The 17,309-nt window shown below is 32.5% G+C and overlaps 1 protein-coding gene across 2 annotated transcripts in view; it reads right to left on the bottom strand.

The window, feature by feature from the left end:
* The window catches only part of LOC143053907 (glutamate receptor ionotropic, kainate 4-like), a 40,232-nt gene extending 24,210 nt beyond the window's left edge, over nt 1-16,022 (bottom strand). The window contains exons 1-4 of one of the 2 annotated variants that reach the window (XM_076226701.1): nt 15,908-16,022; nt 5,789-5,923; nt 4,532-4,840; nt 3,186-3,376 (exon numbers count right to left, since the gene is read on the bottom strand). In XM_076226701.1, the coding sequence (XP_076082816.1) occupies nt 3,186-3,376; nt 4,532-4,840; nt 5,789-5,923; nt 15,908-15,977 (705 nt within the window). In that variant the 5' untranslated portion in view covers nt 15,978-16,022. Of the gene's footprint in view, nt 1-3,185; nt 3,377-4,531; nt 4,841-5,788; nt 5,924-12,356; nt 12,518-15,907 lie in introns of those variants that run through there. The other variant, XM_076226700.1, reaches the window with a different exon arrangement.
* Nucleotides 16,023-17,309: the final 1,287 nt, after the last annotated feature.

A 17,309-nucleotide genomic window follows, 5' to 3' on the forward strand; every position in this document is an offset into this window, starting at 1 on the left:
AAAAATGATTTAGAGCTATGACCCGCGAGCCCCCTTAATTTGATTCGAGCATCTTTGGTAAGTCTTTAGTAGACGAAACGCGAGTCTGGCCTAAATACAAAATTTACATCCGGTTATCTATCTTTGAAAAGTTATTGTAGATACCTTACAACAATTTCCGGACTCCAGGCTACCAATATTTGATCTTACTCTTAATTTCGGCGTAAAAAGATATCAAAAACCTCCAACATTCCAGACTAGCACAACGTTCATTGCGACACCATGCATTCAGATTTCCTACCGTATCAAAACTTAAAACTGAACACATTGATACAAGGCAATATATGATCGTCATGCAATCGATAAAAAATGAAAACAAAACGATCAAAGTTACGACCGAAGCGCTTCTCTGGATCAGGAACGCTCAAAGCTGAATATCTAAGGCCAACAATCAATAAAGAACAGAAATAGTTGATTAAAACGTTAATAATGATCGTTAAAGATATATGCATCTGCCGACATGATTGCAGAGAGTAAGAAATTGTAGAGCAAAAACAGAAAAAAATTGAAATCAAATGAGATAATACAATGTGTATTGAATCATTTTATTGCTGAAAGTCCAGTAGAAAATATATATACATACTCAACCTAACCATACTATTTGACCTTCTGCGAGTTAAAATATGGGTGCTGGGTAAACCATCAAGTAAAATGGTCATTATCAGAGCAGTGTGTCTTGTTTTAAAATAAATTTTATTCTTTTGAAAAATATTTATTTTGTCATCCAATTTTTCACCGCTTAGAACTGTCTGTGCCTGTGGTTTTATTTTACACATTAACTTTTATGTACCAGCATGTTTTCATTTCATTTTGTTTCGTTTCGTTTCGCAGTATACCCCTCTTTTCGCCCCTTTTCTATTTTTGATATTTTAATCAAAAATTTTAAAAAATCAAACATTCAAAAAGTGAAATAATCAAAATTGCACGTTAGGTTTAGTATTTTAAAAGTTTGATCAAGTTTCTAACTATCAAATTCAAAAACGATATTTCGAATTTTGATATTTTAATTACATGTATTTGGTAAAAATTTTGAAATTTTAAAACTTTTTCACAATTTGGAATTTTGATCTTTTAAAACTTTGATAAAAATTCCAAAAATCTAAAATTTCAATACTTTTTAAAACTTTGAGTTTTTAAGTGTTACACGGACCATAATCGCATGAACACCCAAAAAAAAAAAAAAAAATAAAAGAAACTAGACGAGTTAGTTAACAAGGTATTAAAGCCTTACTTGTTGTTACATTTCCGTTTATCATTAAACGTAGAACAAACTACAATTATTAACACATTGTATAATAACACCAAAATTGCGGTATTTTGTGTTATTGCAAAACATTGTGGATATCTATTAATCGATTGATTTTCGTTTATCGCTTTATGTAAAGAAAGCTTCCAAAATACGATTTACATACTTTGCCATTCTCAATTTAATTTCACGAAACATTGCGAATTGTTTTCAAAATGAAAACCACAACTATTCAGTCTATAATTAGATCTTTTATTTTTCGAAACTCCTTTGAGAGTTATCGCCGCTGATGTGGTAATATCAAATGCATATGACTTGTTATTCAAAAATAGGTATTAGATCATTAAAACACATAACAAACCTTCATTGAGTTGCTTTGATCACTCACACTTTTAAGTGAGGTTCTTTCTAGATAAGTTTTTTGTGACTATTGTTTTTCACTTGTGTCAACCATTCGTTAAAGCCCTCGTCACAACGAACCCACGACACATCTATGCAGCGCCACGACATGACATTTGGTCAAATCGTTGGTCATCTGTGATCGTCGTACGACAGTCGCACGATATTTTCAGCATCGTAACGCTGTCGTGTGTCGTGGAACAAAATTGAACATTCACCTTTTTGCTCTACGATTTTTTGTCGTGGGACTGTCTTGTGGCTGTCGTGAGAGTGTCTTATCACACTCGTGCGACTGTCTTGCGATAAACACATTGTCGTAGGTACCAAAATAAACTATTTTAATAAAAACAATTGTACGATTGTCGCACGACTGTCATACGACAATCTCACAACTGTCGCAGGACACTCGTGATACAGTTGCACTATTACCAAATTTCGCACGATGCTCGCACAACATTGCTTGTATGTTGTACGACAGTGGTACGTTCGTCGTGCAACATATTTTCGTTTTTTTTCTTTTAGAAAAATACAATTTGGCGGGAATGTCGGTAGACTCCTCCCCGTCCCTCGTTACAGTGACGAAATTATCAGCAGGGTCTTTTGTAAATTTTGCTTTTCGGGGGCATCCTGGTTTAAATTCGCTGAACATATATTATATAAACTAATACGAAAAACGTCGTTCATTTGGACTGAACTTATGACACTAAACAATATTGAAAGCAAATGTCAAATGGCACGCAAAAAATCGGGCCTTCTTTATAGACTAGTAGTTCGGAGTTCAACGCTGAGTGACCAACGAATGTTGTGCGACAGTCGTGCGACAGTTGTTCGACAGTGACATGACAGTACCACGCGTATCCCATGACATGAAAACCTGAAAAAAAAAGCACCAAACAACTCACGATTGTCGTACGACTGTCGCACGACTTTCGCACGACTCACTTGCAACAAACCCACAACAGTACAATTACAATTCTTTTTTTCTGTACTGTACCCATCGTGGAACCAGCGTAGACATGTCGTAGCTGATGTGACCACTCGAAATATTTTTTTGACAACTATTTTTTATATCTTCCACGACAAAAAATCGTACGATCTGTTGTGACCGGGGCTTAACTAACTAAAGAGAGGCGGGGCTTAACTAACTAAAGAGAGGCGGGGCTTAGCTAACTAAAGAGAGGCGGGGCTTAACTAACTAAAGAGAGGCGAAAGATAACAAAGGGGCATTCAAACTCACAATTCGAAAATAAACTGACAAAACCATGATGGCTAAAATAAAAAAAAAAAGAAATATAAACAACAGTTCACAAAACAGGACATTGAAAAAAAAAGCTTGAGCAACACGATCCCCACCAAAAACTAAGGGCGATCCCAGGTGCTCCAGAAGGGTACGCAGGGGAATTCTTTAATGATTACCCCTTGTTAACCTTTCTTTCAAAATACAGTTTACATTATATTTAGCATGTACATATTTTTAAATACTAGCTATAATATGAATTACCTCTGACATAAGTCGTTTCAGCATTTTTCCTCCGCCTACCACTATGATAAAAAGTTCTGAGGCAAAAATATCATACACATGATACAGAAGGTCGTAAATATCTTCGTTGCTAAAACCAGTATCAATTTTGTACATGCTGAGGAATATACCATCTATCTGTAACTGCTCTGTTAAACCACTAACTTCAAATTCTATATATAAAAAGTAAAATCACAAAAATACTGAACTCCGAGGAAAATTCAAAAAGGAAAGTCCCTAATCATATTGCAAAATCAAAATCTCAAATACATCAATCGAATGGATAACAATTATCTTATTTCTAACTTGGTGCATTCATTTTCTTATGTAGAAAATTGTGAATTAAACCTGGTATTATAGCTGGCTCAACCTCTCACTTGTATTAAAGTCGCATAAAATCCAATTATATTGACAAAGAAAGTGAACAAAACACACATAAGATATATAAATGTCAAAAATAGGGTACAGCAGTCAACATTGTGTTATTATCACCAAAGATAACTAGTTATTTTCCGAAATATAAAAGTATACATATTAAACTTAATATCCAGGATGATTTATTATAAGATTCCTACTAAACCTAAAATTGAATACATCAAAACATGAAAATAACATTTAATTATAGGTATTTTCTGGATTTATTTCGTCCGAAACGGTAAAATTCGTTTTGCATAGATACAAATTACGAAAAGGAACCTTTAAATGCTCAATTTAAAATATCGTGTATTTGCATGAATATTTGTAAGAGCTCAATTGAAAAAAGAATGTCTTTAAAAAAAGATAGTTCGAAGACATATTTTTATCCATTCAGGTAAAACGTTTTGTTTTTAAAGTCACGTATCACCATTATCAAAGTGTTTTATTCAGACATTGAATAAACTCATCATAGATACCAGAACTAAATTTTGTATATACGCCATACACGCGTTTCGTCTACAAAAGACTCATCAGTGACGCTCAAATCCAAAAAAGTTAAAAAGGCCAAATAAAGTACGAAATTGAAGAGCATTGAGGACCAAAATTCCTCAAAAAAAGTTTGCCAAATACAGCTAAGGTAATCTATGCCTGAGGTAGAAAAGCCTTAGTATTTCTAAACTTCAAAATTTTGTAAACAGTAAATTCATAAATATAACCATATAAATGCTAATTCATGTCAGCACAGTGCTGACAACTAGGATGGTGATACCCTCGGGGAAATAAATCTCCACCAGTAGTGGCATCGACCCAGTGGTAGTAAATAAACTCATCATAGATACCAGGACTAAAATTTGTTAAGTGAAAAAGTATCAATGAGCTCGAACCAACATATGCGTTGCTTACACACCTACCTGAATCATCTTCATAGACAAGAACAGCGTTGATCCATTTTAGTTCCTTTAATATTTCCATCAACATTTTTGAGTAGCTAGTGCCATAACTATTTAATCTTCTACTTTCCAGGTTGGAGAAATATTTAGTTAAATCTGAAATATCAAATCTGCTAGAACAATAGTCAGAATGGTTTTGACTCTGAACTTCTGCACTGATAATTTGACCAATTCCAGACAAAGGTTGAATCCAATCAGGTGGTTTATTTGTATTTGAAAGATTTCGTATCATATATACTGCAACTGCTCCTTCGTTGTAAAGACGTGATCCTAAAAGAAAAAGAAAGAAGGAACATATACTTCAGTGAATGTTGTTGGTAACTGTCTGTCATATTTGATTTCGTTTACAAGTATTGTATAGTCCTAAATAAGGTCATTGGATTTCTCTTTGGAATTGTTAAGCAATAATGCCATGTTTTTATGCCAGGGCCTTTTATAGCTGACTTCAATGTACTAGTATACAATTTTGATAATAATTAAAGACTGAACCATGTGAACTGTGACCTATCGTTACAATCTTTATTTGTTCCAAAAAGGTTGGAAGCTTCAACAAACGCAACCCGCTGAAATGAAGTCATGCCATCAAACACTCAAATTTAGGTATATGGACTTCATGAATGATTCCAAACAGTGACGTCATATTGATTTTTTTTTGCCTGATTAAATCAAATATGTCAACAAAATATACCTTCATGTGCTACTTTTTTGAGTAAAATGAGGTCAAAATTTTATATTTGCTCAAAATTCGGATTTGTGGACGTATTTTTCTCTCCGGCTAAAATACAAAACTTTTTTTTAAAGATAAACCCAAGCTGTGTTATAACATTATTTGTAAATTCTGTTTTATATAAATGTCCTTTAAATTTGTGCATTTTGTTTTTTCTAATAACTCATATTTATCAAATGTTCATGAATGTAGAAAAAAAAACACCATTTTTTGCTGTATATTTATCAAATTTAAAAAAAGTTCCACTATTTACGTTTTCATGAAAATTGGCACACTTTATCTTTTTACGTAATCTAACCATATGGCATTTTAAAAAAGAGGGGTCCATGAACTCGTTTTCAAGTTAAATAAGTTTGAATGATAAAAATCAGTCAAAAACTAAATCTTTTCCCGATAAGTCATAGTTTGACGTCGCGAAAATAACAATTTACGTGAGCAAAGTCATTACCTCCCCTGTAACGGTATCGTATGCCCTTAAAACTTGTACTTACCTGTTCTTACAATATTGAACGATGTCCAGTCTTTCATTGGTTGCCATAAAATGTCTGCTCTGCAATTAAGTGAACAATCTATCACTGCTGTAGGCGGAAGGACTCCACATATTTCAGCCTCATCAATAATTACACCTTGTATAATAAAGAAAGAAGGTTACAGAGGTTATCGATTAACGTACAAAGAATAATACGCTTAATTAAGGGAGACGGACCTTGGTTAAGGGAGATAACTCTTTAAATAAGTTTCATCAAGGTATTTTAGGCATTTACGCAAAACAGATGGAAAATAATCTATGTAACCAAGAAGCTTAGAATATATAATTGAAAATGGATGACACTAACAGTCCACCAGCACCATTATTAACCCAGCACCAGTGAATTTAATATATATGTTATCAATTTCGTCTGCCAACATGGCTTTTCTGGAATTATCACCACGCAATTCTTTAATTATGTCCGTTAATATTGTCAAATTTAAAAAATCCACAAACCCATACACAAAGCAATTACCACAAACCCGTACACAAAGCAATTACCACAAACCCGTACACAAAGCAATCACCACAAACCCGTACACAAAGCAATTACCACAAACCCGTACACAAAGCAATCACCACAAACCCATACACAAAGCAATTACCACAAACCCGTACACAAAGCAATCACCACAAACCCATACACAAACCCATACACAAACCCGTACACAAAGCAATCACCACAAACACAGTACAAGTGCTACATCATAAAAGTAGTAAAAATAGGTTCTATTACCCCAAGGATCTTTGAACTGTTAACGATTCTTTTTATCTTTAAAATTTGTTTATGTGCCCAACCATGGTAAATGTAACTACTAGTAAACAAAATATTTTGCATTGGTGAATACAAACTCTTTTCAAAACAAAAATAGTAGGAAAAAAAATAACAGCAGCATCATTCGACATGAAATATATCAATCAGTATAATTGTATTAAATTAATTGAAAACAATTAGGTAAAAAATAAAGACAACATGAGTATACCGCTGTTCGAAATTCAAAAATCGATTGAGAAAAAACAAATCCGGGATACAAACTAAAACTGAGAGCAATCTATGAAATATCAGAGGAGAACAACGACACCACATAAACACTAAAATGCAACACACACAGAAACGAACTGTAAGATAACAACAATAGCCATTTTCTGACTTGGTAAAGGACATTTTAAGAAAAAATGGTAGGTTGAACCTGGTTTTGTGGCTATCCAAACCAACCGCTTGACAATGATAACTATAACACTAAAATGACAACATTACATAACAGGACTACAATACAAATAGATGGAAGTACATACATGACAGAGAAACACACAGATAAACAATCGCCTTTATATTATATTAGTATATAATGATATTGTGTTCCAAACATTATATATTTTTTAACTTGACAATTTTTATATCAGAAAATTAATCATCTATAACACGATGTAACAATAGATTTCACTTCTTTTGAAACTGTTTTCCCTGTTTGTTTTTTGTAGTTCTTATAAATAGATGGGAATTAGTATAAGAAGTTCTGATAATAGCTTACTATTCATAAAGTGTTATGTTAGGTGCATAAGGCAATAGATCAGTTTTGGCAGTTTCTACGGATGGGATACAGGTTTTGTGGTATTATATAAAACTTGGCATTTAAAATGTATCAGTATCAAGGGTGCTCGCAGATGCATACGTCCAATCGAAGTTTGTCACATTAGTATATATACAGTTGTTGTTATGTTTATAACATGTATATGTTACTTGAAATCATGTACCGTAAAGTAAAATACATAGACAATAACTGTTTAGTGTCGTTAAATATCAGCTGTATTTGTACGAGGCTAGGAAACAAGGTGTATGCGAGCTTTTAGCGAGCCATTTCACCTGTTTCGAGCCGAGTACAAATACAGCTGATATTTAAAGACACTAAACAGTTATTGTCTTGATCCTGCAATTAGCTCTGTATATTGTTTGTGTCTTGAAAGACACAAAAACTAACATATTTAGCATTTATTTTCGATTTGTTATCCATTGAGGCCCGCGTAGTAATATCAGAATCACACATTATATATACGCTGAAGACGGGTTCTCAAAAAGGAATCTCGAATGGTCAACAACAATACATCGCTCAAGGTGAATAATTATCTATTTTAACATAACAACTAATTTCAACAGTAAAAACAAATAACAAAACATTGTCAAATTTGAAACAGAAGTGTACTAGTCGTCCTACGCTTCAGACTTGACAATCATTCACTAAACATGCATGCTGAAATTGACATGGCCAGTTGATTTTGTAACACAATCATACACATTCAAGTTTTGAAATCGACAATTGTCATCGTCATTGGAATGCAACTGGAATACACATTCTGAAGTCACACAGGTTCAAACAATAATCAATCCGGCAGTGGGCGGAGCTTTAAAGCGATATCTGTATAGTATACAAAGGGCTGTATCTGTATAGTAGGACACCCAATTGCAGGATAAAATATTGTAAAGCAAGAGAAAATAATATACTAGTCAACAAAAGAAACGATACACGACTTTTTTCAAATTTAAGATGAAGTTTTCCGTTTAAAGGGACCAATATTGAAGGTAGTAAAATTAAATGACCATGGAAATATAAATCTGTTTTTTGCTTTCATGACGTCATTTGGCGAAATCGAGTTTTTTGACAAAATTAACATAAAATGACAATTTTAAAAACAGAAGTTCCAACTAATGATGTCAACCTCTCGTTTAAAGATGAAGACAATATTTGCCATCAATTCCTTTTTACAAATCGTACAGTTTCTTTGTTTATTTCTGAAGAAAAGTTCCGCCCCACAAGAAAAACATTATCGATTGATTTACCATTGAGAGTATGTGTAAAGTGAAATTAAAAAAAAACCGTTCACAATCTTAAAACTTATCCGAAAGGTTCCAAATTTACTGTGTGTTGTTTTCATATCTAAAATATTGATTTGAGACGAAAACATTGTTTTTTTTGCAGTTTTTGAGATTTCAAAAAAACACTTTTTTACCCAAAATTTAAAAAAAACAATATTTCAACCCATTACTTACAACATGAACATAACTTGATTAGCATATTGAATATTTTTAAACAAATTTGAAAATTCATTTTGGTACTTAGAAAATTGTGTGTCGATTTTGTGTCTAACTTTCCGCAAAAATAATTTGCACCCTATGATCGTTTACAAGGAATTTAGTTACTTTCCAAAAGGTTTTGATTTTTATTATCATAGGTGCATACATTGCAAATGAAAGCTTTTGAAAATAGTGTATCTCATTTTGTTTTAGTTTTAATACTTTTTGATCAATTTTATTCCAAAGTCGTGTATCGTTTCTTTTGTTGACTAGTTTATGTTACTGCGAGTTCTGTGTTTGTCTTGTTTACAGCCTATTGAATGAAGAGCAGATATACCTTAAATGCGGACGAGCAGGGCGAGCGAGAATTTAATTGTGATTTACTTCATTAAAATTGGAAAATGGAAAGATTCTAGGTTTATCATGGAACCTATTGTCATTTAATCAGGGTCTTATGTACTGATAATATCTATATTGAACCTTGTATAGATTCTAGATCAGCTTATTGATTCAGCCTCGACACCTGCTCAACGATAATACAGCTACCCTCGAAGGTATAGAAGTAAGGTCAACACAGAATCCGTCTATTAAGAAACTTTAATGAAATATTATTTTATTTATGCCTGTAAAACAAAATAATTCATTCTAATACATAAACAATTAATTGGGCAAACTAAATAATGCCTGGTACTTAGTATGTGATTTTGTTAAATTCAAAACAAAAAAACATTTGTTGAAATAAAAAAATAAGGAAGAACTACCTTTTATAATGTTTTTTTTTACGATCTTTACTACCCCAAAGCTCCCGGAGAGGCGAAAACGACGAAAAATTCACCGTAGATGTATTCGTTAGAGTGATGCAACACCTTGACCCAGAGGATTTGTAAATTAGAGGATCAATACAACTTTTCGTGAATCTATACGACATGCACAAAAACCAATACGTAAATAATTAGTTTAACTGGTATCAAAAATGCTACGGACACACCAAACTAATAAAGAGTTTTATTTATTCAAAAGAAATTTTATAAACAAATGTTTTAATTTTTCAATGGTGTTCATGTAAAGGAATCCCTTTATCGGTCTCTGTTTTCTCCCATGCTTGAAACAGTTCAACATCACAGTTGAAAGTAAAAAATGAATAAAAAAGCAGAGACCTATTTATAAGAGCTATGTGACCAAACAAAACCTGCAAAGAATAGTAAAACAATATAATTTAGGTCAACTTCGCGTCAGTGATTTTGATTATTAGTATGCGAAATGTATAGGATAAAAAGTGTGTCAACCATCATATTAATTAGCAAATATTGTATCTAAAATATTAATGAATACTTGAATTTGATGTTCAGATACTGTTCATTATGCCTACTTATCAGACCTATTACAGAACAAGACATGACTGTGTTTCGGGAATTGTGCGTTATTTCCAAAATTATTGAAAGCTTGGGTACAACAGCACGGAAATACACTGAATAAACCGACGGTACATTTAAGGGCATACGATACAGTTTTGATCCCGTATTTTCAGATTAATGAAAATTTACAAATAGGCTAATTTTGCCTGATTAGATAAATCACGAAATCGCCTGCACTGTAGCCGTCCCGCTGGACCACACGACCACCTGGGTTTCATATAAAAATGAAGCTTTCGGTGGCCGGGTGTTACATTTCCACGTCAGTTTTTATCTAGCGTCGTACTACAGTACATGGCATATAAAGCATGGAGATGTTATTTTTACAGATCAGCTAAATTATCTATAGTAAAGGATCCTACAAATTAATGTAAGATACCCATGATACAGTCACAGAAAATAATATTATATTTATAAGTACGTCTAAACCAGTGACAACTCTACAACAGATTTATCCATCGGATCACCAGCAATCATGGTGATACATGGCTGTGTACATTATGTATATATATAAGTAAACAATCTTTAATATATATGCACACGTACATAAAAAGTGTTAACGCATGCGGTAGAATATCACATGTAAAGTTATCGATATGTGCTCTCTCTCAAGGATCGATAACTCTGCATTAGGACATTGAATGTTTTGCGCGAAAATATGAATGCCTACTCAAATCCAATCTATCAGAAAAATCGTATTATTACAGAAGAGTGTCCACCATGCATTTGCACTGTACTATTATTAATATGATAGAATAGAATGATATACAAATGGATGAAAAACTGTAATATACAAATATTAATATAATATAACAAAAAAAAAAAAAAAAAAACAGAGTATATTGATTTGTTTAACTTCATTATAATAATTATAATGATAGGTTGATTTTATCATCCACGCACGATCTTTTTTCACTCTCATTAACCTCACTTTCAGGTATAGAGATGGGTTTTTTTTCTGAGACAAATGCTTGTGATAATCCACAAAAACGTGCGGTCATCCGATGTTCAGTACTTTGATTCGTTCTTATTATATGTTGTACTGTTACACCATTGTCCAAGGATAGAAAAGGGGTGGGGATCCCGCTAACATATAGTTGACTTTGCTGTATGAGCTTTGCTCATTGTTGAAGGTCGTACGGTGACCTATAGTTGTGAATGTCTGTGTCATTTGGTTTCTTGTGAAAGAATTGTCTCATTGGCAATAATACCACATCTTCTTTTTTATAAGTATTACTTCGGCAAGTCACAGTGTTTCGATTTTGCTTAATATGATAGTCCTCTTAAAGCTATATTCATACGTTAAAAAAAAGTCCACATGCCGTCTTTGAGAAGATCAAAAGATTTAAAATGAATGTATAGAAAGCGTGCGATATTTTAAGTATAAGGTCCTGACTTTGTTTCATTTGAAAATTTAAAAAATAACCGATTAGATGTAAGGATATATCGCTTGTAGAAAAAAAAATGACGAATAAAATGTTAGCATACAGAAAATATTTTCGAAATCGCTGTTTTTTCTTTTTCTTTTTAAAAAGATAAAATGTTAGCAATATTATTTACTCAAGAATCCTTTTTATAATTTCAATGAAAAGAAGTATTACAGTCTATTTGAACAGAATAATAGTAAATATGTCAAGTAATTTTCTTTAAAATAATGAAATCTTGAGCATTTACCACCTAAATTCATGTTTCTTTATTTCATTGAAATAAATATCTGAAATACGATTTGACATTAGTTTTTTTTTTCCTCGAGAATTTATTTAAACATGCTCACAACAATTAAATTATTACAGCTATTTTCCTACTGCATGTAGGTTAAAGGTTTTGATGGCTTGTTTGCTTTGTTTGTATAACCGATTGCTCAAGTATTGTGATTTGTTTAACAATTGCAATCAATAAATAGGTGTGTCTACAGCTTGTATAATGCTATTTGATGCTGGAGCAAACATTTATACAAACAAAGCAAGCAAGACAACCAAACCTTCCAACAACATGCTTTAAGAAAATAGCTGTAAATATTTTACAAAATTACACTTAATTTAACTTACCTATCTTTAGTTGAATGGAAACCACAAAAGGCAACAATGCCATGTAAGTAATTAAATTCCAAAGAAGCATTTCAAACGTTAGCATAGATATGCATTCTAAGATATTAATGCTATCAGGGGAAGAAATGAATCATTTCATGTCTTTTTGCAAGTTGGTATCAATAGTCATTGAATAATGTACAATAAAGCAGCATATGTATTACTAACTGTAATTAAACAGTATTTCATTAGCATTTATTGGGTGACATAATCATGATATAATACTGGTAGTCAAATTGATCAATGAAATCAATAGATGAAGCAATCCATATTCAAATTTATACAATATTTGTACAGTGTAGTGTATTTGACGATCTTTACATTAAACTGAAATGAACAATTTATATTCATAAAAAAAATGTTACATAGATATAAACATATAAACATTTATCTAAATGTATATTTTTCTCTCTCAAAATCAATAATTTTTGAAAATGAAATCGAAAGGATTTCAAAAAATGCGGACCGCGATGAGGACCCCAAATTAAACTTGTATGTTGAAAGCAATTTACACATCAGCGTTCGCTCGCCACAGAAGCAAGATACCAGCTGGAGACTATATATAAGCGTTACTATACGTTTGTCGCTTCATGTTATTATTATTTTGTTGAAGGACGTCCAGTGTCTCATATTTGTTTCTATACACTGTATGTGGTTATTTGGATGACATTTGCTGATTTGTCAATCATAACAATTTGTTAATTTTTAGAGTCCGAGTCGAGTCAAAAATAAAAATAATAGTCTCTAGGAAAACAGATTACCCTCACAAGAAACATTGTTCTGCCGCCAAGCCAGCCAATTCTAAATACCACATTCTTGTCAGAGAAGCAAAATATAACACTTCTGAAATTGCAAATTGTCAAAATGAAGGACATCAATCAAGTTCTATTAATTTTATAGATTTTTGTTTTTTTTCAAGAGATTTTTATCTTCACCAAATTCTTTATGTACTTTGAGCCTTTTGGCTCATCAGCATAATCGAAAACATGTAGTGTTTAACCTTATGCAAATGCATTCCCTCCTTTCCTACCCGATTAGAAATTTCTGAAATGGTCACTGAAGACGAAAATTAAGCACGCATTTAATAGGTTTGTGTAGTTAAATAGACTTGCAACCTTTATGATAAAAAAAAAGACAATGTGGTACGTTTGCCAATGAGACAACTCTCAACAAGAGATCAACATGATACAGAAATCAACAACTATAGGTCACTGTACGGCCTTCAACAATGAGCAAAGCCCATACCGCATAGTCAGATATAAAAGGCCCCGAAATGACAATGTAACACAATTCAAACTAGAAAACTAACGGCCTTGCTAAGAATGACCGGTCAATCATTAGAATTAAACTTTCCGTTCGAACCATTTAAGGAATGACTGTAATATTTTTTCTGTCTATGAAGAAATAACATAAAAAATTTGGTGCACACTGAATAACGCGCGTAGCGGGTTATTTAACACTGTGCACCAATTTTTTATGTTATTTCGAATAGACAGAAAAAATATTACAGTCATTCCTTATAATTTAATTCTAAATTCCATTTTAAACCGTAGAAAACCATGAAAAACCGTTGATGACGTCACGGTCACATGACTAAATTATGTCTATGGGCTCATAACAAAATAACGTCAGCCAATCAGAAGACGCGTTACATCCAAAATTAAATTATTTGAAGATGATCTATACAAATAAGAAGATGTGGTATGATTGCCAATGAGTCAACTCCCTACAAGAGACCAAAATGACACATACATTATCAACTTTAGGTCATCGTTTGGCCTTCAACAATGAGGAAAACCCAGTTTGATATTTATCATACGTAACTACTATAGCTAGACTAGTTGTTTTCGCAAATACCTACTTTAAGTGTTGGTACTGATAATTTTTAATGACGTCAAATGATAACATATGTACCTTTACATACACGCTACACTGTATGAGGGGACATTTTTCACATGTAAATATTTGAAGCATTACAAAATGGGAACACGTTCCTGATGACGGAAAGAAATGAAAATTATTTCATCTTCTGTTCTAAATATTATTATACATAAAATTACACATTTTGTCACACAAATCCGTTAACTACCGAATTTTATCGACTTAAGATATTTGAAGTTAACGATTAAATCATGTAAATGCGAGGTTTGCTAAAAACTTTCAAAGAAGAAGAAAGACGCATTAGGAGAATATTATCTTTCAAGAGGTTGAGTTCCATTTTTTTACTGAAAATTTTAGGAAAAAGGCAGAGTTTTATTTCCCGAATGTGCCTGGGTGTAAAACAAAAAGGAAAAAAATCAATCAACGTTAATTTCCAAATTTTTCTTATTCTGTGTTTATCTAATTTAAATCATATCTGATGTTACTGGTCTTACATTTTCATTGATTATACACGTATGCTAGCAGTGGCTGATCCAGATTTTTTTATAAGGGGGAGGGGCGCTGACTGACCTAAAAAGAGTGGCTCCAGTCATGCTTCAGTGATTCCCTATATAGTCAACCAAATTTTTCCCACGGAAGGGGGCCCAGGCCCGGGGTTGGGGTTGGGGGAGTCATGGATCTGCCTATGGCAAGATGTATCTCTTGTAAATTCCAACAATATACATGCGGACTAAGGGCACTCTGCAATTATAATGTGAGTAAATGCATTTGTTTAAATATCTGAAGATACTATTAGAACATGAAGCAATACTAGTACATTCCTTATTTCAGTTCTTACTGAAGGTAAATCCTTAGTGGCAACATCGTAAGGGAGATTGACATTGAAGGAAAAATAACTTATTCACCATAAAATTTATATCTGAACAGTTTTTGGCTGTTTTTGAAGTGACGTGTTATTCTACCAACCGTTAGCGGTTTAGCTGCGGAACCTTAGCTTAAAGGTCCTTATGCTGTTTTTTTTTTTTTTTTAACTATTTGCGGATTACCGTAGCTCATAGGTCCTTATGTTATTGTTTTACTATTTGCGGACGTTACGGTTCAGCAGCTATAAAGCGGTTGAGCGCGGCAAGAATCTCATGTGCTCAGTCGTTTAAAGCGATGCCTTGTTAAAAAGATGTCCCGGGTCGAGTCCCAGTGATCACAAAGTCATTACACTAGATTAATTGGTTATGACCCCTTTCAGGCTATTTGTTTATACATTTTTAAAATAAGACACTCAGTTAAATACAGACATAATGATAAGTTAAGCGACAGATTCTTTTAAAAAGTGTAATTCAACACTTTATAATTAAACAGATTTATTATCCAGAAGAACAAACACAAATTGAGCAGATGATAATAAAACACCTAAACAACATTAAAACAAAAATACTTCGATCACATAAGTAAAAGTATAGTAACACATACAAAAATCTAATAATTATTACAGATTTCAATATATTACACATACAAAAATCTAATAATTATTACAGATTTCAATATATTACATATAATAATCAACGAGGTTGTTGAACCTTTATGAGCAAAATAACGTATTCCAATGTTAAAAAATCAAATTCAAAACGTCTTACCTATTTTGATTTGGTTTGATACAACAAGAGGCACACATAGCACAAAGACTGTTAGAAATTGTATAATCATTCCAGAATTCTAGATATACATCTACATACTGAGATTTATATAAACAAGAAATACGATGGAAAAGAATCAATAAGCTGCCTAGAGGAAATTTTGTAAACTATTGTAAATAATTATTAAATGATTGTTTAATTATTGACAAGTAATAATTGAAATAAAACTTGTATTATTAATGAGCATTAGTATAATTAGCATGTTCGCCGCCATCTGTTGAAGGTTATACCCTGAAGTTTGAGGACCGTAAGCGACACGGAAGTGAAAAGATTCTCTTTTAGTTTGTACAAATGCGGGAAATCACTAAATCATCGATAGCACAGAAATTATAAACAAATATTGCCATCTTTTGTAAATTAGCAAGCTAAAAACTTTTAGGCTGTTTGTATAACAAATTTAAATACGCGTTTTTAAGTACACTCATAATTACAGTTAAAAGTACTTTATTTGTTTTAGATGAAGTCATTTGTTTTGATAAGAGATTTTATATTGCTCATGTATGTATACATTTTTATCCTCAAAACCAAATACATAGGTACAGATAAATGCATGACTATAACTGCCCTATCATATGCAATATGTGCAACAACAACAAAACAATTTCAATTTATTCAGTAGAACACACTCGCGTGTTTAAAATTCATATAAGCTTATATCAATTAATGAGATCCGTCCTATTTGCAGAAGACATTTTTTCAATCAATAGTATAATATTTGGCCTTCTATTCAAATTTTGATTTATAAAATAATATTCAATAATATTTATTCCCCCAGTTTTTGAACAATAACTTAATTAATTACTTCTTGATTGATTCACGCGATTTGAACACAGATAAATTTCTATTGCCGTAAATTAATTGAGATTTTTTTCCCAGAGGAATACAACACACAGAAAAAAAGTTGAAGGTTGTCTTATTTGCCTGAAAGAAGTTGAACAGTGATTATATTCACAAATCAGAATAACAAATTGTGAAAACAACAATCAACAACAACATTATGACCTAAAGTTGAAATCATCCCTTCGTACATTTTACGGACGCCATCACAAGTTGGTTGACCGTTATAGAATAACCGTTTCACAGATGATATCGGATACGTTCCTTACGTCGTCACTACAATCCCTTTCCCTTTCATGAATTTGACCTACCGAATTAGACTATTGACCGGGTTTGTAATAACATGAGCAACACGACGGGTGCCACATGTGGAGCAGGATCTGCTTACCCTTCCGGAGCATCTGAGATCACCCCAAATTTTTGGTTGAGTTCGTGTTTCTTAGTCTTTTAAATTAGTTTTCTATGTTGTGTCATGTGTACTTTTATTTGTCTGTTTGTCTTTTCA

This window comes from Mytilus galloprovincialis, chromosome 12 (assembly GCF_965363235.1).
Source record: "Mytilus galloprovincialis chromosome 12, xbMytGall1.hap1.1, whole genome shotgun sequence".
In the NCBI taxonomy this organism is placed as follows: Eukaryota; Metazoa; Mollusca; class Bivalvia; order Mytilida; family Mytilidae; genus Mytilus; species Mytilus galloprovincialis.